This window comes from Mustela erminea, chromosome 18 (assembly GCF_009829155.1).
Source record: "Mustela erminea isolate mMusErm1 chromosome 18, mMusErm1.Pri, whole genome shotgun sequence".
Classification (NCBI taxonomy): domain Eukaryota; kingdom Metazoa; phylum Chordata; class Mammalia; order Carnivora; family Mustelidae; genus Mustela; species Mustela erminea.
Window position 1 is genome coordinate 18,424,567 of NC_045631.1, and position 21,998 is coordinate 18,446,564.

The following is a 21,998-nucleotide window of genomic DNA, read 5'->3' on the forward strand; positions in this document are numbered from 1 at the left end:
GTAGAGAACTGCAAATCCAAACCAGTGATAGTCTTCAGAGGATCCAAATTAATAGGACAAAACAATGTTCTTGGTATCTTTTTATCCAGTTCACTTTGACTCATTTCAAAGAACCAGGCACGGGGTGCCTGGGTGGCTCAGTCAGTTAAGCATCTGCCTTCGGTTCAGGTCATGATCCTGGGGTCCTGGGATTGAGCCCGGCATCAGGCTTCCTGCTCAGTAAGGAGCCTGCTTCTCCCTCTCCCTGCTGTTACCCCTGTTTGTGCTCTCTGTCTCTCTCTCTAACAAATAAATAAAATCTTTAAAAAAACGAAAAGAACACGGCACAGCCTCACAGTTGGGATTCAGTTCAGTGCTGTATTCATACTGATTATTTCTGGAAAGTGGGAGAATCTTGTGGAACACTCCTGTCTCATCCTCAGCCGGGGGAATGGAGTCGTGTTCCACTCTTGTCATGGAGGGAGCTAGAGAGTAGCACTTATGGAAAGATCACACGGGGAAGGTGAATCTTGAAGACAGAGTTAATTAGGGCTGCAAGTCCGGCAGCCCTTTCTTCTGATGGTGGGGTATCTCCCTCCATTGCTCTCTTTGGAGGATCATTGTGGTGAGTTTCTTTATAGATGGTAAAGACACTGAGGCTCTGGCTGCTTTGACATAGAAGGAGCTCTAGGGCTCTTGTAGGGTAAGTGAAGGATTGGGGAATTCCTGTAGAGACCAGTGCCTGTGGCCTTAAAGAGCCTTGGATTTAGACATGGGGGAGAAGTATGGCCAGAAATACAGGCTCTAGAGACCAAAGTGATTCCGGTCACACTTGAAATGAGAGACAGTGTTTTTGCTTCTAGATCTGAGAACATTTCCTGGTAGATAATGTCTGTCCAAACCCCCAGGGAGGGGAACATAGGAAAGGTATGGGACACTCTACAGAAAGAGCTGGCAAGGTTGGCAGCAGAGGTTTAAAGTAGAGTGGGGAGAATAGATCCTTGAGATGGTGGTCAGGTCATGGGTCTTCAGGTAGAAGAGGCCAACTTCTGGGAGTGCTTTTGATGCATTATTGCATGCACAGCTGTTTGGGTCCTGGTCCATTGGTCACCTGAGTCACCAGGATCTCTAAAGGCAAGTATGTCAGCAACATTCATGTGCAATGGCACAGCCTTGGGAAGCCAAGCCTGCTGGACGAAATTGCCCAATGCTCCTCCATAGATGATTGCCTCAATCTAAAGGTGGAATTCTGCTGCCTGGAACTCCACCAGAATACAAAACACCCCTTTCTAGAAACGCAAATCAAAATCACAATGAGATATCACATCACCCCTGTTAGAATGGCTATGATCTGAAAGACAAGAAATAACAAATATTGATGATAATGTGGGGAAAATAGAACCCTTCTACACGGTTGGTGGGAATGTAAATTGGTAGAGCCACTATAAAAAACAGTTTATGTTCCTCAAAATATTAAAAATATAATCACCATGGGATCCAGCAATTTTGCTTTTGGGTATATAACCAAAGGAAATGAAATCACTACCTCAAAGGGAATCTGCGCCTCCATTTTGTTTTTTGCAGCATTACTCACAAAAGCCAAGACATGTAAACAACCAAAGTGTCCATCGATGGATGTATGAAGAAAATATGGTGTCCATATATGCTGTGGAATATTATTCAGTCATAAAAAGGAGGAAGTCCTTTGCAACATTCGTCATTTGCAACAACATGGATGGACCTGGAAGTCATTATGCTAAGTGAAATAAGCCAGACAGAGAAAGGCAAGTGCTGTATGATCTTACTCCTATGCGGAATCTGAAAGAACTGAACTCATAGAAACAGAGAGTGGATTGGTTACCAGAAACGGGTGTTGGGGGAAATGTGTGAAGATGGTCAAAAGGCACAGACTTCTGGTTATAAGATAAATAAATTCTGGGAATGTAACGTAGAGCCTTGTGATTATAGTTAACAATATTATACTGTATATTTGAAAGTTGCTAAGAGAGTAGCTCTTGAAAGTTCTCCTCACAAGAAACAAATCTCATAGCTATGTGAGGGGATGGTTGTTAATTAAATCTATTGTGGTGACCGTTTCAAATCATTATGTTGTACACCTTAAACTAATATCATGTATATGCCGTTGTATCTCAATAAATCTAGGACCAAAAATTTAAAAAAAGTAAGTAAAGGTGAATGTTTTCTAAACATTAAAAAATATATATTCATTTCTAGAACTAGGATGTAGTAGGGTGAAAGTTGGCAGCAGAAGTCCTAAGAAAGTGTGGGCACATCACCGGCCCCGATTTTACCTTCTTGGCAAAAATCCTTAGTTTGAAAGGTGTGGGACTATGTTAATAGTCCCTCTGCAAGATGGGCCGAAGGGACAGAGACTGTTGGTATTTCATGCTGGGTAGCGCTCTTGAATGGGGCCTGAGTTAACACTGCTAGAAGGTTCAGATACATTTTGAGCAACAAATTGCCCTTCCAGAAGGTTCCTGTTTTTCCTGTACAAACAGAAAGTTACCCCAATACGTTCTCCTTCCCTTCCTCAAATGGTGAGCTTAGAATTTCTTGATACAATTGCATCTGAAGGAGAGGGTGTTGGTATCTGGGTGGCCTGTGAACTTTCTTGATTGCTGCAGAGATCATGACAACGCTCAAGCTTTGGCCCAGGAGGTAGGGGAACCTCGAGGGGGCTATTGAGTTGTGACTGAATTCACTTCTGTCAACTGCAGTTGGAGTTCCTGCCACCTGAGGACACTGTTGGAAAAGAGAAAGTGGTGGGAGCCTTACCGATCCAGGCTGCTCAGGAATTGGCCAGCACAATTTAAAAGTGGGGTCAGGCAAAGGAGGCAGAAATTTGCATGTTTTATCGAACAAAGGAGCAAAAATGAGTAATGGGAGGTGGTTCTGATAGGTAAGTCGGAGGTAGAACCTGCCTTGGGATGACGTCACAGAATATGTTTCTGAGGATGAGGTGATTAAGGGCAGGACACAAATCCTGAACATACTTGCAAAATGGAGGGTGGAAGGGCTTGCTCCATATCGCCAGCCCCGATTCAACAGAAGGACTAGATTGTTCACTTGTGAGTGCCCGCGGTCTTGCCCAAGAAGAGGAAACATCAGACGGAGAGGACACAAGTGAGCCCGGCAGCAGGGTGTGGCTCTCAGCTGAGGGGCGGGTGGGTTTGGGGAGACCAAAGTGCAGCAGGGGGGGCTCAGGGAGAATGTCAGTTGGACCAACGGGTCTCACGCGGAGGGAGAGGGTGTGCTGGGGCTCATGCTGGGGACTGTATCTACTTTAAAGGCACTGACGTAGAGAATATTTCTTCTGGATTTTAAGGCTTTAGTGAACTGTGAGCGAACAAAGATGGAAAGAGTAGAGACACAGATCCAGTAAACAAGTATTAATTTTTGTTGTGGCTGATATTACTGTTTCCCTTGAATAGCACCTTAAAAGGAGCGATCCGTGTGACATCTGTGAATTAATTCAGAGGCTCCCGAGAATCAGCCCAGAGTCCCGAGGGTACAGTAGAAATCACTCCAGATAGAAATTCTAATCTTTATTCATTTCACTCATGGTCCCCAAGAACTCATTTTAACTTTTCTCTGGACGTCATCTTCTCTCCTCTTCTCAGCACTCCCAAACTTCAGACAGTACCTTGCCTTCCTAGACCAGATCTCTCTCCCTTCTCCCTCTGCCCCGGCTCACTGCTATTCCTTCCCCTGCCACAGCCACCCGGAGGACTGTGGTGTCTTCCTCTGGGTTGCTTTTCCCGACCTCCTCTCCTCAGAGTCTCTCTGGTTCCTAGCCTCTTGACCTCGTATACGTATCCCAGAAGTCTAGAAACCCTTCTGACTTAGTCCAGAGTCTCCATAGACAGTAGGAAAGGGACAGGTTTAGCAATCAATTTCTACAGAGCCATGTTCCCAACTGATGATCAGTTTTTGCTAAGAAACAAACAAACAAAAGAAACAAATTTTAAATTTATTCCTTATTGGTCCATTCACACAAATGGCCTGACGTCTTTGGGGGAGATGACATACACCCATGGAAGAATGTATGCTTGTATAGGTATATTTACTCTTCAAAATTTTTTTTTAAAATTCTGGTATGGTTAACATGCAGTATGACTTTAGTTTCAGGTATACAGTATAATAAGTCCACAATTCTATATATTACTCAGTGCTCATCATAAGGGTTCTCTTAATCCCTTCACTTATTTCACTCTGGGTATTTACTATTTTTAAAAAAGATTTATTTATTTACTTGAGAGAGAGCAAGAGAGAGAGAGAGCACTGAGGGAGAGGAAGTAGCAAGCTCTCCACTCAGCAGGGAGCCCAATGCAGGGCTTGATCCCAGGACCCTGAGATCATGACCTGGGCTGAAGGCAGAGGCTTAACCATCTGAGCCACCCAGGCGCCCCTGGATTTTACTCTTATATGTGACCTGTTCTCTCTGGCCAAAGAGCTCATCATGTTCTCCAGCTTGGGAGTCTCCCTACTCTTGATTCCTGCAGATTCTCCTTCTCTAAAAAGTCTGTGAGTAGTCTACAAAGAGTCAAGATCTGTTCTTTTCTTTGGTTCTTCAATGAAACCCAAAGATAGTAATAGCTTTTCTTAATGTGCTTGTTTCCCATCCTCACTGAAAGCCCCTATTCACTTCTGTTTGGTTGTTTTTTTAATAAATAATGCACATGCTTTCAATAAGTGGGAGATGGGTGTGATTCAGAATTCTCAATGTGTGGCATGAACAGTCACTTTGGGGAATGTGGTCAATTATAGACAAGTGTCCCTCCCTTTAAGAGGACTACAATCAGAACTGTTTTTCCTAAAAATTGTATTTATAAGCCACTTACTTAATTGTAATAAAGATATCTGAATATCCAAATTGCAACTATGTTTTATTGCTGTTAAATTTGGACCACAATTAAGTGTAAATTTACCTCTGATATGTTCACTGATGAGTTGTAAATTCACTTTCACATTTTTAGCAGTCGGGTCAAAGTCACAGATATTCACGACTAGGTAACTCTTAACATACTGTGAATAAAAGAACAAAAGTTATGGGAGCACCAGCAAGTAAAAGGAGGGCACCCAATTCACCAGTTTACAGAATTCCATGTATCTAAATTTTAAAACAGGCAAAACCAATCTATGGTGCTGGAAGTCGGGAATCTGGTCTGGTCACTCTGGAGTGTGTGTGTGTGTGTGTGTGTGTGTGTGTGTGTGTGGCGGGTGAGGGAGGGAAGAGGGTACAAAGGAAGGCTTCTGGGATGCTGCTGATGTTATTTCTTGATCTAGATGCTGGTTACAAATGTTCCCATTATACAAATTCTTGCATTTGTACATTTAGAATTTATGCGATCTTGATCGGTCGACCTAAGCTTGCGTGGGTTCTTCTTCAATAAAAAAGAGTACTTAAAGACAGAAGAAAACAGCTTACCCGTTTACACTTTTCCCAATCTCTGAAGTCACCTGATGATTCCAACTCTGGATGAATGAATAAGATCACGGCTGTCAGGAGGTCATGCACCAGCTTCACGCCGGCTCCCACCTCCTGGGCCTTGTTCTCTGACAGAGACGAGGACTCTGGTGGGAGATTATAATCATAGAGCAGCAGTGACACAAAGTCGAGGGAGGTGAGCAGGCGGAGGCTTTCCTGCAGCTCTTGCAGCATGATCCGGAAGAAGAGAACCCCTGCCCGCGGGACTTCTCCTACATTTTCAATCTCTGAAACAACATCCCACACGGTTGGTTAGCCCGTAGAGCAGTTTTTCACAGCATTCTGAGCACAATACAGTAAACTTCTCCCCCCCCCCCAGGAAAAAGAAAACCATATTCTATGGTTCTAAACAATCTTAGTTTCTCTAGTGATGAAATCAAAACGTGGAAATGGAATGACACCTGGTGAAGCTCACAGGAAGGGGCTTTGAGTAAAGGTAAATACTCAGGTGTGAGGGTTGGACCTTAGTTTGAATGCCTACTCTCCCTCTTATTAGTTCTGTCTCTCTGAACCCCCTCTTCCTCGCTGTGAGCATGGGGCTGATCCCTATTTCCCTGGTGACCTGTGGGAATGAAATGAGATGATGTATGTAGTAAAGGCACTTAGTGGATAAGTACAGAGTGGATGCTCGAAAGACATGAATTTTCTTCTTTTTTTCTACTTAACCTACTCTGTCTAATGGCAAGAAACCTCTCAGATTAATCCCACATAACATTACTCTGTTTATTCTAGGTAGCCAAAGGTTTCCATGCTTCCTTCTTCCCTCCATGATGCCCAAACTGCTTTTGTGTTGAGTAGCCTAGAGGGTGTGGAATCACAAGCACTAGGGTCTAGTTTTAGTTCTGCCACTAGCTTGTGATTGGGCCATGACTTTGATGGATGTTAGCTTCTTTATGTGTAAAACAAAATGCTTCATCTAACTAATACTGTGCAAGATAGTGGACAGAGCCCCCAAAGTGGGTTTCAAATCCAGGCTTCTCCACTTGTTAACTGTATGATTTGGTGCAAGTTGTTTTGTTTCTCTGAATTTTACTTTCCTTACTGGTAAAATGAGTTATTACCATTCACCGGAGAGTTATGGCAAGGACTGATGGAAATTACATACGCAAAGTGCTTGTTCCATAATGGGGCATTTAATAAATGCTAGTTCTACTTTGCCTTTATGAGTCCTCCCAGTTCGAAACCATATGATTCCAGCCAAGAAAATGAGATTTCTTACCGTTTGCTCTAATTTATAGACCAACTCATTAGCCCAAGACTGCATGAGGGAATTCCTTTCACGTAGAAAGGGCTGTGTACTGTAACAATTCCTTTTAGGAAATGTACTGCGATCTTTGATTTCCCAACGCATTTATTAAACCCAGGAATTCAGATTGTTGCCCCATTCACAATACCTAGGACATAGTTTTTCTTTGCTTCTCCAGATAATTCGCCCAGTATTTCGTAACAGGCAGCTTGGACCACCTTCATCATTTTCTGTAGATCTTTAAATTCCCGATACAACAACATTTTACTCCTGCCAATGTTAAAATCAAGAACTCCCAGAGCTTTTCCTGTTCTCTCACGGAGTGGAATTATGATGTGGTTTTCTCCACAGACAGAGGCCAAAACAACTTCGGAACTGTCTGTACACTTGAAGAGGAAGTCTCTGAAACCCAAACCAAACAAGCCTGAGATCATAAAGCATCAGCCTGCTCACAACATTCCACCAAAACACACGGAGTCGCTCTCTTTCCTGCCAACCGTGCTCCCGCCACACCAGGCTTTGTCTGACCTGCCTGCACGGCTCCACCCCGAGACTGCACACAGCTCTCTCCCCCAGCTTGCGCATCGGACACACAAGCCTCCTGGACCGAGCAGTGTCAAGTCACTCTCCATCGTGCGGCTCTGCTCCGTTGTCTTTGCTACACGTATACTTACCTGAAGGTATTTGGTTTTTGTTTACATACTGTCCCATACATGTCGGTTGGATGGCGGACGGCACGAGGGCTGTGTTAGGTCAGGTTCCCTAGAAGCTGAGTCTGAGACAGGAATGCTTATGCAAAGGATGGACTGAGGCAGTGCTTTCTGGAGAAAGCTGTCAAGGTCTGAGGAAAGGAAAATGTGGAAGGAGGAGAGGCTGATTAAGAACGTGAAGGCTAATTTGCAAGGACGTGAATGGAACTGGAGGGTATGATGCTGAGTGAAAGAAGGTGGTCAGAGAAAGATGATCATCGTAGGATTTCACTCCTATGAGGACTTTAAGAAACCAAACAGAGGAGCATAGAGGAGGAGAGGGAAAAATAAAAGGAGATGACATCAGAAAGGAAGACAAACCGTAAGAGACTCTTAACCATGGGGAACAAACTTAGGGTTGCTGGAGGGGAGGGGGGTGTGGGACGTGGTGACTGGGTGATGGGCATTAAGGAGGGCATGTGATGTAATGAGCACTGGGTGTCATATCAACTGATGAATCAGTGAATTCTACCTCTGAAACTAATAATACACTGTGTGTTAATTAAATTAAATTAATTTAAATTAAAAAAAAAAAGAATGTGAAGGCTAGTCTCAGTCTCATCTCAAGAGGAGCTCTGGAAGGTAAATTGTGCCAAAGAATTTGCCCCACCTTGAGGCAAGGGTGAGGTCTTTTACCAGTCATCAGCTCTAAGATGCTTTGGGTGTGTGTTTACATAACTCTGAGGTGCACCTAGTGAGGCTCCCATCACTCAAGGGCTCTCCTCCAGAGAAGGTTCCAGTGTGAGTCACTAGCAGCTGAACCTGTAGCAGCTGGCAAGAGGTTCATTAGGGCTCTGGATAGGGCATCAATGGAACTGCTCCCTCCAGAGGCCTGAGATGCTCATTGAAACATAGTAGCTGCTTCCCTCTGTAGTGAGGTATAGACACATCTCTTCTCTCACCTTTCCAATTTTTTTAAAATTTAATTAATTTATTTATTTGAGAGAGAGGGAAGGCACCGAGGGAAAGGGAGAAGCCGACTCCCCACTGAGCAGAGAGCACCATGCGGGACTTGATCCCAGGACCCCAAGATCATGACCTGAGCCAGAGGCAGACACTTAACTGACTGAGCCACCTGGGTGCCCTCCCCATTCCCAATCTACATTGATATTAAGATGTCATTCTTCTGAGATATCTGAAAAATGTTGGTGCTTTGCATAGCCTCAAAAGGCACATTTATGGTTCATAATAGTAATCCCATAATGCCAGGTAAGATTATGTCCTTTTTTTTTTTTTTTTTTTTTTTTTTTGCTGTTCCCACCCCTTCCTGTTGCTGAGCTACCACTTTGTGTCTTAATGATAACCACAGTAGTGACGCATCACCCTAAACTTTCTAGGCACAACCATAAAGCTGATTGGTCAACAAAGTTCCTCCAAAGACACCTGTTGTAAGTGATGCAGAGGAATCAAAGGTTATGAGTCTGGGGGTTAAAAAGACTCTCCTAAAACTTTTGACCACAGCAAGGAATAACGATGTGGAAAAGAGCTTAAACCTGAGTGAACAGTCAGGTATGAGGCCAAATTAAGATTTAATTAAATCTTGTATTTAAATCTTATAATTAAAACGTGTATTTAAGTGTCAAGTCAGCCTCCTGGATGGAGCTAGATTACTTTCCACTCAGCTGCACCGACTTCTAACAAGCAGCTTGTCCTTTTGCAATACATGTGTCCATCATTAAGATCTGTTTGGCCCCTGTCCAGTTTGTGCACCTTGCATCCCCCAGGTGAAAGGCATTCAAAGGAATCTGGACTGGGTACTTATTAAAGACCATATCCTCTTTTTTAAATAAAAAACACACGTTCACAGGCTTGTTAACATTAAGATGATGAGCTTTGATAAGTGACGTGGGTGTGTTTTTTTTCACAATCCTGGGGTTTTTGTTGAATTCCATGTTTATAAGAAAAGCGTAGAAAATAAAACACTATCATGCTTAAAAACAGGCATATAAAATGCCAGTGAAATCTGTTTTCAAAAGGACTGGAAGGGAAAGGAGTTAACACATCCCACGCAGACAGGAATTTTTCCTTGAAAACCCAATTAGAATAGTATTCAGGTGTATACTAATAATAGGCAAACGCTGTGTCTCTCAGAACTACTAACACGCTACAGGGATGTGTTTTGGCAGACAGATAAAACAGACATGAAGATATCTTTCATACCTGAAGATGCATGTCTTCCTGAAGATTGTAGGGGGGTTCCTGTGGATTTCTGTTAGACCCAGATGCCCGGTAACCATCATATTGCGTAAAACATAGTCTGAATCCTTGAAAAGAGGAAGAGATTTCAAACACGGAGAGGAATCATTAGACCTCATTTTCCCATTAAAGGTTTTGGGGACAGAAAAACAGTAAAAAAAATTGGGAAAATTTAGGTGATCTCTGGCTTGAAGTAAAGGGACATCTTACTTAGTACCTTTAAGAATGAGGCATTCACGAGAGAAAATTTTCAAATTACAACATTTTTTAATGCACAAACTTTTTTTTATAATTGTGATAAAACCATATTTTTAATGTGAAGAGTGCATTATAAAACATTTGGAAAATACAGAAAAGTCCAAGGAAAATAAGAACAGTAAAAAATATTCTCCCCTGAGGTCTTTGTCTTCACCATCTCATCAAAACTACCTTGGTCAAGGTCACTAGTGACTCCCTTATTGTGAAATCCATCAATCAAACCCTAATCATCATCTTCTGCTGTAGCAGCATGTGACTCAGTGAACAATTTCCTTCTTGACATGCTTTATTCACTTGGCCTTTGGGACACCACTTGTACCAAAGTGGGGACTCCTGGTTCTCCCCTGAATCACTTTTCTATTTCTTGCTACTTCTTTGTCTTCCTCACCTCTAAGGGGTTTTTGAACTATAGATTATAACCTAACTATGGGTTATGAAAATATTTTAATGCCTCCCCTCCTTTTTAAAATTTATTTTCAGCATAACAGTGTTCATTTTTTTTTGTACCACACCTAGTGCTCCATGCAATCTGTGCCCTCTCCAATACCCACCACGGGGTTCCTCCAACCTCCCACCCTCCGCCCCTTCAAAACCCTCAGATTGTTTTTCAGAGTCCATAGTCTCTCATGGTTCACCTCCCCTTCCAATTTCCCTCAACTCTCTTCTCCTCTCCATCTCCCCTTGTCCTCCGTGCTATTTGTTATGCTCCACAAATAAGTGAAACCATAATGATCATTGACTCTCTCTGCTTGACTTATTTCACTCAGCATAATCTCTTCCAGTCCTGTCCATGTTGCTACAAAAATTGGGTATTCATCCAATGCCTCCCCTTTTTTTAAGAGAGAGAGAAAGCGTGCGTGCAAGTGGGGGGGCAGAAGGAGAACGAGAGACTCTTAAGCAGCCCCCTCCATCATGGGGGCTCCATCTCACGACCTTGAGATCATGACCTGATTCAAAATCAAGAGTTGGATGGTTAACTGACTGAGTCACCCAGACACTCCATTTTAGTGCCTTTAAAAAACAGCTTTATTGGAGTATCACGGATATACAAAAAACTGCACATATTTGATGGATACAATTTGATGAGTCTGGAATGAGTCGTGACCAACTTTTTTTGGGTAGAGATTATTTATAAGAAAGTAAGATTAACATATCCTGTAAAATATACTAAACTGTAGAAAAGATGAATTCAACTGGAAGAAATAAAAAGGTGTGTTTTTGTGTTTTTTTGACAGAGAGAGAGCACAAGCAGGGGGAAAAGTAGGCTCCCCGCTGAGCAGGGAGCCCGATGTGGGGCTCAATCCCAGGACCCTGAGATCATGAGCAGATGCTTAACTGACTGGGTCACCCAGGAGCCCCTAAAAAGCGTTTTTTATATCCACCTTTAAAAAATCCTTTGATTAAAAGGGAAACTGTGATAATAAGATCCATAGGGGTAGCATGATGAATGGTGCTCTGGGGAACAACCGCTTCGTAATGTGGAGCTTCCTCTTGTCATGACCTCAAGTGTTCACCCAAACTGTTTAGATGAAAAATGTTCTCAACAGAGAATCTGGAAAGGTTCTCTGATGTTGGCAATTCAGCATCTAACTTTTCCTAATTTATTTCTTCCATGACTCGTTATTGGGTGTTATATATACTAGACCAAGAGGATTTTTTAGAATCTCACTGTGACTATGTTCCTAAGTTTAAATCTTTAGTCCAAACTAGACAATTCCTCTCCTGTTTCCATCTCTTCCCCCCAAATTGTGTCAGTTCGGTCACTTCTGTTAAGACTGGGAACATAATACGATAATAAAGGCTTCATAAAGAATATGCCTCATAATAAGCTTTTAATTTACTTTTACTTAGACCAAAAACTAAATTCATCAAGTGCCTCAGTATTATTCAGTAGTGAGATACCCACTCTAGTCAAGATTTTCTAGGAAACTGTTTAGAGAAAAGGGCTGCGATGGTAGTATCCCCCATTTTCTTTCTTCTGCTACTGCCTTGTTATTTTTTTCCTCCTTACTTTTCCAATACAGGTTTGCCCCACGATCTGAAAGTAGGAAACCTTTCATGAGCTAAAACAGTGTAAGTGAAGAAGCAGTTACTATTAATTTATACAGAAACATTTTTGAGCATTCCTGGACTCCCCAAATAACCTCTCTTAGCCCTTTCTGATACCTTACAACGCATCTTGCTAATGGATGCATAGAATAAATTGAGATAAAGCACAGATGCTCACAAACACGGTTCAAAGGTGTGGCGGCTTGATGCTGAGATGCTGAGTGTGGGTGGGGGGTGGGGGTGGGGAGAGGCTAATGGGGCCTCTCTTCTGGCTCTGGGGGCTCACTGCAAAACAAACGCTGGACCCTATTTTCACTTTTTACCTTTTTTCATAAAAGCAGAAATTCTCATAGGATTTCTGTGGGTCAGAAAAAAACAGATACTAATGAGGGTCTTTTGTAAAAGAAAAGTGGCCAAACATGAACTTTTGGAAAGTGGGTATCCTACCATCTATTCATTCTTACCTCATGCATTACATATTATTTTGATTTATCCTCTTATACTTTTTTTCCTCTTTTGACAAACTTTTTTTTTTTTTTTTAAGATTTATCTATTTGACAGACAGAGATCACAAGTAGGCAGAGAGAGAGAGAGAGGAGGAAGCAGGCTCCCTAACCGAGCAGAGAGCCCGATGTGGGACTCGATCCCAGGACCCTGAGATCATGACCTGAGCCAAAGGCAGAGGCTTAACCCACTGAGCCATCCAGACGTCCGACAAACATTTTTTTTTTTTTTAAAGAATGAGAGAAAACAGAATAGAAAGAATCCGAAAACATCACATAGTTAAGGTAGGTATTGTTTCGTAAAACTTCTATTTTAAGAGTGTACCTCTGTGTGTGATGTGTTTGTCAAGGGTCAGGATATAGAAGGCAAAATATTTACATACAGTAGGTCAAAGTCAATTTAATTTTGAGCCACAATGATTCCAAACACTTGAGTGTCTCAGGGCTTGGACTTTAGGCTTTTTTTTTTTTTTTTTTTTTTAGTCTCACTCATTCCCTTGGTTATTACATCTAGTCTCATGGTTTTGGTTTTTGTTGTTGTTGTTGTTATGTTAAAATATACCTAGCATAATATTAGCACTTAAACCATTTAAAAGTGTACAATTTGGTGACACGAAATACATTCATGATGTTGTATAACACAATCCCATGTTTTGTTTTGTTTTGTTTTTAAGAATGTATTTATTTGTCAAAGTGAGAGAGAGGGAGAGAGAGGTTGAGCACAAGCAGTGGGAACATCAGGCAGAGGGAGAAGCAGGTTCCCTTCTGAGCAGGGAGCCCGATGTGGGACTCGATCCCTGAACTCTGGGATCATGACCTGAGCCCAAGGCAGATGCTTAACCAGCTGAGCCACCCAGGTATCCCTTATGGTTTTAAACACTATTTATTTGCTAGGCTGGATTTCTTCCCAAACACTAGTTCATATATTCAACTACCTATTTAATATCTTCACTTAAAGAGTCTAAAAGGCATTTCAAATTATAGTTTAAAAATCTTTTTCAATTTAGTAGGTTAAAACTAACTTCTACTTAACTTTGTATTTATTTTATTATAAGAATGGAACTTTTTTCCAGGTTTATTGAGCAGGCTTTAAAAAAAATTTTTTTTAAAGATTTTATTTATTTGAGAAAGCACAAGCTGGGGGAGCGGGCAGAGAGAGAAGGAGAAGCAGTCTCCCCGCTGAGCAGGGAGCCCAGGACTCCATCCCAGGACCCTGAGCCAAAGGCAGACACTCAACCAATGGAACCACCCAAGTGCACCACCCCAGTTTTTTTTTAGTAGACTTGTCTTTTGCTAATTTTTCTTTTGGATTTTTTTTTTAAATCTTACTGATGTGTGGAACACTGTTAACCCTTTGCTAAATAGGTGGCAATTTCCCCTCACTTTATTTTAAAAAAATTATTTTGTTTATAATTTTGGTGCAAGAAGTTCTACCTTATTATGTCATCAATGTAGCAGCCTGGATTTAATCGTTTCAACCTGTGTGTGGGTTTAGCCATTCTTCCCTGGATCAAGACTGTAAATTCCCTCTCATTCCTCCTTCTCTCAGCTATGCTCATACACTTATTTATCTCTCCAGATGAAAATTGAAATCATTTGGTCAGTTAAAAAAAATCATTTTGGGATTTTTCTTAAAGTTTTGTTAAATTTATGAATATTTTTTGGAAAGACATTCTATATTTAAAAAGTGGCGTTCTTATTTTTAAAAAATCATATGATTTTCTGTTTTGTTTAAAAAAAAAAACGGGGTGCCTGGGTGACTCAGTGGGTTAAATCCTCTGCCTTCGGCTCAGGTCATGATCTCAGGATCCTGGGAACGAGCCCCTCGTTGGGCTCTCTGCTCAGCGGGGAGCCTGCTTCTTCCTCTCTCTCTACCTGCCTCTCTGCCTACTTGTGATCTGTCTGTCCAATAAATAAATAAAGTCTTTAAAACAAAAACAAAAACAAAACCACTTAGGTTCCTTGGCAATGTTTGTAGCTTGTTTCATGTAGAACCTAAAGGTGACACAGGGTGAAGTGGGGAGCATGTCCCGGGCAGAGTGACAGCATTGTTGAAACTGAGGTAGAAAAAACTTGCTTTCTGTCATGTATGATGCGATGTGAAACATGACTTGTGGTCTTGTGTTTTTCTTCCTCCTGATGGTCTCTTCCTCCTTGCCCCTCATTCAAGCAGAAAGTCTGTACTGCTTTAGAAAAGAAATGTGATGAAGTCAAAAGCAGCAATCCCTGACTAATCTCTGGCATTTGCTTGTTTTCAAAAAAGCCTAGTGATAGGACTGCAGATAACAACGGGGGCACACACATTAGCCACTTGTTCCTCTCAAGACCTCAGGGAAATAAGAGACTGAGGTCTTGGTTTCCCTGGTGGCTATTAGGTGGGGACTGCCCCTAGCTCCCACAGACCTTTATGCATAGCCCCGCACATCTCAGAACCAGCAATAGGTGTCCCATCCTCCCCCCAGTGCCATCTCTCTTGTTCCTTTTCCAAACTTGCATCTCTCAGGAACCACTGCCAGGCAAGGCTCTGTACTTTTAAGGAATTGGGTGATGACACTGGGACCACCTGGGTAACCCAGGATCATTTCTCTATTTCAAGACCTTTCATCTGAGTCCCATCTGCAGAGTCCCTCTTGCACTACAGTAACACATTTCCAGGTTCCAGAAATTGGGAAATGGGTATCTTTGGGGGGTAGCCATTATTCTGTTGATTACAGTTACCTATTTAACAAGTTTGGGACTGCAAAGAAATAGAAAAGCATAGGTGCTTTGGGGTTTATTATTTTTAAAATAATAATCATTATTGATAATAAATAGTACAAGTGTTACACCTAAGATAATTTGAATTTCCTGAGTGGTCCTTTTCTTCCCCACCTTGGGGAGGGTCTTCTTCACTTCTATAACATGAATCAGAAGGATAGTGACTCTGGTGATCTTGTCCACATCATTGTGGCCATGGGAACTACATGCCCTGAGAGGCCATGCTTTTTGTTGACTGCTGTGGATGATTTTAACTTTTCTTTATGGTGCCCTAGCTATCATTTCCCTTGAGGCCCTAACAGGGCTCTTCTTAAGTGTGGACACTGGCCAAGTCAAATCCTCCCCAGATCCCACACTATGACTGTGGCCTATCAGACCTGGTGATCTGTCCCAATACTGAATGGTCTTCAGCCCTCACCCCCACACACTGGGGCAGGGGAACACTTGGAGCTTCCCTTTCCTACCCCACCCCCGGAAGCAGCACCCATAACTGGGAGTTCTCCACCTCTGCACTCTGGTTTGTTCCACCAGAGAGCTCTGTGATTCTGCTCTTTGGCTGAGGCCTCATCAGCTTGGTCCAGCCGCTCAGAGAAGAAAGGGGCCTGGAGAGAAGGGGAGAGGCACATGTGGAGGGCCAGCCAGGCGACTGAGAGACAGCCAATCTGCTGCCACCACATGATCAGGCAACATACTGGACTCTTTAGCCTTCTTAAAAGGAAGGTGCCTTTCCATCCATTCTCACCACATGCAAAATCCTAACATTAAGATGAAGTGTAGAGGCGCCTAGGTGGCTCAGTCCGTTGAGAGGTGGACTCTTGATTTCAGCTCAGGTCATGATCTCAGGGTCCTGGGATCAAGCCCCACATTGGGCTCCGGGCTCAGCGAAGGAGTCACTTCAGTATGCTTTCTTTCCCTCAGTCCCTCCCCCTGCTCTCTCTCTCTTAAATAAATAAATCTGAAAAAAATTAAATAAATAAGATTAAGTGTGGGGGGAGGCGGGAAGAGAGGCAAACCAAGAAATAGACTATTAACTATACAGAACAAACTACGGTTACTGGAGGGGAGGTGGGCTGTTGGGGGATGGGGGTGATATGCCGAATGGGCTAAACAGGTGATGGGTAGTAAGGAAGGAGCTTGTTGTGATGAGCACCAGGTGTTGTATATATAAGTGAGGAATCACTAAATTCTACACCTGAAACTAATATTGCACTGTATGTTAATGAGCTGAAAGTTAAATAAAACCTTGGGGGAAGAAAGTGTAAAGAAGCAAAATAAACATTTGGTGAAGACTCATTACATTAGAGACAGGCCTTTTTTTAACTGGTGTGATGTAATTATGTCCTTCCAAACTCCAGAGCCTCGTCCCTTCCCACATCACCCATATGATTCTGGTGGGGGCTGCCAGTTACTGTAAACTCCTCCACCCCCTGCCCCTGGCTGGGGAGGCATATCTCGGGATAGACTAAGAAGATCTCTCTTGGGTTTTCCAAATTGAAACAAGAAGGAAAGATTCTTTTTTAGTTACTAAGCATCTGGCTTGCTCTGAGGAGAGAGCCTATCTTAAGCTGGAAGGACCAAGCCGAAGTGTAAAGGGAAGCAGACATGAGGACTGCAGAGAGGGAGAACACGAGAGAGCCCTGATGGTATCGAATTCCTGGTTCTGGCCATCCTGGAAGCCAGCCTGACTCCTGTCCTTCATTTTGGTCACATGAGTCAATCAGTTCCCTTTTCTGCCCAAGGAAGTTTGAGATGGACTTTTGCCACTCACAAGCAAGGTTCTTGAGTTGGGATTATGGGAAATATGTCCCCAGTTGGCTTAATAGCTAACTAAATATGTTTTTTTAAGAAGATTTTATTTATTTATTTGACAGAGAAAGACACAGTGAGAGAGGAAACACAAACAGGGGGAGTAGGAGCAGGAGAAGCGGGCTTCCCGCGGAGCAGGGAGCCGGATGTGGGGCCCAATCCCAGGCCCCCGGGGTTCATGACCTGAGCCAAAGGCAGATGCCTAACGACTGAGCCACCTAGGTGCCCCTAATTTTAAAATATTAGTAAGACGGGGGTGCCTGTGTGGCTCAGTTGATTAAGCATCTGCCTTTGGCTCAGGTCATGATCTCAGGGTCCTGGGATCGAGTACCACTCAGGCTCCCTCCTCAGCAGGGTGTCTGCTTCTCCCTCTCCCTTTCCCTCTTGCTCTCTCTCTCTCTCTCTCCAAAAATATTAGCAAGACAAGAATATCTAGAAACACTGTTAGAGTTCTAACACTGCCCAACCTTGCTTACCCGCGTTGGGCCTGGCTCAATGAAGTATGTCGTGATTGTGGTAATGTCAGATGTGATGTCACAGAGCCAGCCAATGCCTGTGATCACGACATGCAGGATATGCTCCCTGCTGTGCACATAGTGATAAGCAGTGCTGAAGACATTGGCGACACCCTGTAGAGACAGAACATTTTCATCGTCTTTTCTTTTCAAACTAACAAAGTAATTAAGGCATCAACTGGATTATCTTATAAAATTAATGATAATCTATTTCCAAAAAATTATTCATCAGTTCTCAAAAAGCAGTGTTCCAGATTCTACTACACAAAAAAGATCTCAAGAAATCAAAGGTGTAAGCAGAGATCTACTGTAAGACCCACATAATTTATGTTTCCTGATAATCATCCAGTGAAATCTGTGATATGTATCATCAGAGAACAGAGTCAGAAGAACAAGGTAAAGTTTGAAATGAAGAATAATATTTAAAAGCCAGGAATTAATGCCAGCCTTGGGCAGATGGGTAGGAGCTCCCTTGATAGGATTTTTATGTGGCTTCTGTCATCAGATCGGTAGTACAGGCTGTGCTCTGTTCCAAGGCCTGCAACATGTCAGATTATACAGTCTTCTCATAGACATAAAGAGCCTGTTCCACAGAGAAGGGATAGGAAGTCCTTAGAACCCATCTGTTATCTTGTTGTCAAGAGACTCTAGGATTTCTTTCCATTCAGTTTTCTCTCCCTTCCCCTGTGGTCCTCTGCACAACTCCTTATGTTCCACATGAGTGAAAACGTATGGTTGTCTTTCTCTGATTGGTTGCTGCTGCTGCTGATAATGATAATAATAATAATAATAGACTCTAGGAACCACAAATCCTTCACAACTATGTGAATTTTATAAAAGGACCCAAGGCATCTCAGGGTAACCCAGGAGACTTTACCTCCAGGGGCTGGAGAGTCTTTTATTTTTTTTCCCCACATAATACTTTATTTTCACAATGTTACTTCATTCTTGGCATGAAATGAAACAAAGTCCCAAACATAAATGGTCAACTACCTTGACCTAGAGATCAATGTCACACCTGAACATGTCTCGGTATTATATTGAAAGCATAAATGTTAACTCCTTACTCTGTATCAGAGGCACTGTGTCAGTTGTTATGGGATACAACATCCCCCGCCCCCTGCTTTGTACTTAGGAGAGCAGCAACAGTGTGTCCCAGGAGCTAAGTAGCACTGTAAGCCCAGGCAGTATAAGAGAGTCAATTTAAAATTCATTTTGAGGGGCACCTGGATGACTCAGAGGGTTAAGCCTCTGCCTTCGGCTCAGGTCATGATCCCATGGTCCTGGGATTGAGTCCCGCATCAGGCTCTCTGCTCAGCAGGGAGCCTGCTTCCCTACGTGTCTCACTGCCTGACTTTCTGCCTACTTATGATCTCTGTCTGTCAAATAAATAAATAAAACCTTAAAAAAATTCATTTTGACATGTTCTCTAACAAGGCTATCTGTAATTCCCCCACTGATAACTCCATTCTCCTTCATCTTCTTTTGAATATCTTCGCATCATTCTTAGGTCCAATGAGAGTGAATATTATCAAACAGATGTCCAGAGAAAAAGGTTCTACCACATTCCTCAATTATACATCCAGGAAACAGGAAGAGAAAATTTTATTTATTTATTTTTAAAGATTTTATTATTCATTTGAGAGAGAGAAAGTGTAAGCAGGGGGAGGGGCAGAGGGAAAAGGAAAGAATCTCAACCAGACTCCACGCTGAACCTCATATGGGGCTTGATCCCATGACCACAAGATCATGACCTGGACGGAAGCTAAGAGTGGGACGCTCAGTTGACTGAGCCATCGATGTGCCCCAGGAAGAGAAACTTTTAAATCCTGGTAAATAAACATAAAGAGGTATGGGCTTAGAGGAGAATGAGTGATAAAAGCCTAGCCTGGTGGTGGGTATTAAGGAGGGCACATATTGCATGGAACACTGGGTGTGATGTATAAACAATGAATCTTGGAACAGTGAAAAAATAAAATAAAGTTTAAAAAAAAAAAAAGCCTAGCAAGTTCCTGATTGCTGCTATATCTCAGGCGATCACCTCTGTAAAGGCTTTCAATCTTCCTTCTTTGCAATTCCTATTCATAAAACCAAATTAAGATGCTTGTAGAAATGGTCCATTTATTGCCTTAAAATTACCCATCTTTTCTGTGATCTAATGAGAAAACATGCATACTCAAGACACATTTAGGCTTTCTCATTCATTCTTCATTCTCAAAAATCATAACATCACATCAAACCAAGAGCCATGGGAATGCATTTGTGGTAAGTAAAAGATTTCTAGGTTCCCCTGTTAATAAAACATCAATGTGTACCTTTTCAAGGCTCATTCCTACTTTGTGGGTCTTAATTAGTAGTCTAATGGTTGGATGTCAGTCCTACAGCATAAAGTGCTGTTCCTATGATTAGTGCAATGGGACACGAATTAGCAATCTCCCCAGAGAGACTGAGGCATAGACGGGCAACTGAGGCTGAGGGTTCTTCCATGTGTAATGGGGAACCTCTCTGAAAACAGATACACACAGTGAACAGGAACAGTAGGATGGCACTATCTATATATACAGCTTTACTCTCATCTGGTTTTAGGTTTTGTTTTTAAAAAATATAGAAGGAGAGGCAATCCTACCATTGTTCTTGAAGAATTCCTCCATAACTTACCTGATAGAATCTGATCTCATGAGGTACAAAGATGTTAATTTTTTTGGGATCTTTTAGGGTGTCAACAGCCATGACCCCAAAGATCCTCATATGTGCATCCTGAAGAGGCAGAGCCAGGAATGATCCATTTTGATCACTCTTCTTGACGGAAGTGTTCCAGAAAAAGATGTTCCCATGGTGCTGAACTTGGGGCACGTGTATTGGCTTTCCTTCATCCACTACTGTAAAGCTGAGGAATAGGAATATGAAGATGGTAGAAAGGCCCAGGAAAGGCTTTAGATGAAACTGTGCAGGAAATTAAATAAATTCTCCATTCGTCGTTATTGGGATTGTATGTCAGAGAAGTGGACTCATGAAATTGCTGGTTTGGAGAGTCTGACTTGAGAAAAAGACTTAAAAAATGAGCTTAGATCATAACAGGGTAAACACATACAGACAGGATGCCGGAGATATAACGTATAAAGCAGGCAGAATTAATGGTGCTGATGTTGTGAAGCAGAGTCCCCGAGTCCCAGAGTGCCTGGGAGTGAGTGCTAGAAATGACCAGGTGAAATTACTCGAGACTAACAACCCATCACCTCCCACTCCAGGAGCATTGGTGACCTGAGGCATCTCTCTAGTGGGCAGATAACTAGGATTTCAATACTCATTTACTTCAGAAAGGGAATTATTTTTTTAGAAGGGTAAAACCAACCTCCTCATAAATTCTTACCTGATTCCCTCCATGTCCCGGTAGAGCACTCTGTTCAGTACAAATGGGGCATCATCTAATGTACAAGCTACGTTCCTCAACAGGACTTGCCCTCTGTCAGGCAGTAGTAGGTTTTCTTCTAAGAGGGAAATGTGAGCACTGATCTTCTTATTCCCATGGGCTTCAGCGTCCTATGGCAAAATGTTTCTGACCACGTATTTGCCAATAGCCAAAGAGCTATTATTTTAATCATGCCTCTTCATTAGCCTGTTTGAGCATCTGACCCCAATAATTACCATTCATGGGCAGTGGGAAAAAGGCTGGCACCACAGCTGTCTCCCAAATCTGAGTCTTAATGAGTGGAATCAATTTATTTTATGTCAACTAAACTGGTTTACTTAAAAAAAAAAAATAGGGGGTGCCTGGGTGGTTCAGTTGTTAAGCCTCTGCCTTCAGCTTAGGTCATGATCCCAGGATCCTGGGATTGAGCCCCACTTCAGGCTCCCTGCTCAGTGGGGAGCCTGTTTCTCCCTCCCCCACTCCCTTTGCTTGTATTTCCTCTCTGGCTGTTTGTCTCTCTGTCAAATAAATAAATACAATCTTTTTAAAAAATCTCTCCTCTTACTCAAATTTAGAAGTTTAAAACTTGGATCCCTTTAAACTATAGTCATATTGTCTGATCTTCAGTTAAAAGTATTTATTTTGGAAGACTAGGGCAAGAATATGGCTTCATTTCACTCGTATTTCTTGAGTAGATTTTCACCATCTACTATGAAGTGAATGTAGAAAAAAAATGCTCTCAAAGAATTCTTAACATAGTTTGGCTATGACATTTGATTTATGTTGAGAAAAAATTCCTTGGGGCCCCAGATTACAGACTTTATGCAACTACTCTTTTGAATTCGAATATCTGAAAATTCTCTGTACCTAAGATATTATGATGTTATTAACAAGACTATGTGTTAATACATATATTGAGCATGTCTGTAAGTTAGGGACATGAAAGATGCTTTCCTTGATCTCTGTCTCCTCTTTCTATATATTTAGGTTTGCTTTGCTTTCTTTTTTTTCTCCCCCCTCTG

At 42.2% G+C, this 21,998-nt stretch overlaps 1 protein-coding gene across 3 annotated transcripts in view; it reads right to left on the reverse strand.

Annotated features, from left to right (window-relative positions):
• Positions 1–21,998, reverse strand: part of EFCAB5 (EF-hand calcium binding domain 5) — a 165,147-nt gene that overhangs the window by 8,772 nt on the left and 134,377 nt on the right. For all 3 annotated transcript variants that reach the window (XM_032320090.1, XM_032320089.1, XM_032320091.1), the window contains 7 exons: positions 20,938–21,107; positions 20,226–20,454; positions 17,529–17,681; positions 9,644–9,747; positions 6,883–7,136; positions 5,429–5,715; positions 4,929–5,025 (listed from right to left, as the gene is read on the reverse strand). In XM_032320090.1, the coding sequence (XP_032175981.1) occupies positions 4,929–5,025; positions 5,429–5,715; positions 6,883–7,136; positions 9,644–9,747; positions 17,529–17,681; positions 20,226–20,454; positions 20,938–21,107 (1,294 nt within the window). The remainder of the gene's footprint in view (positions 1–4,928; positions 5,026–5,428; positions 5,716–6,882; positions 7,137–9,643; positions 9,748–17,528; positions 17,682–20,225; positions 20,455–20,937; positions 21,108–21,998) is intronic.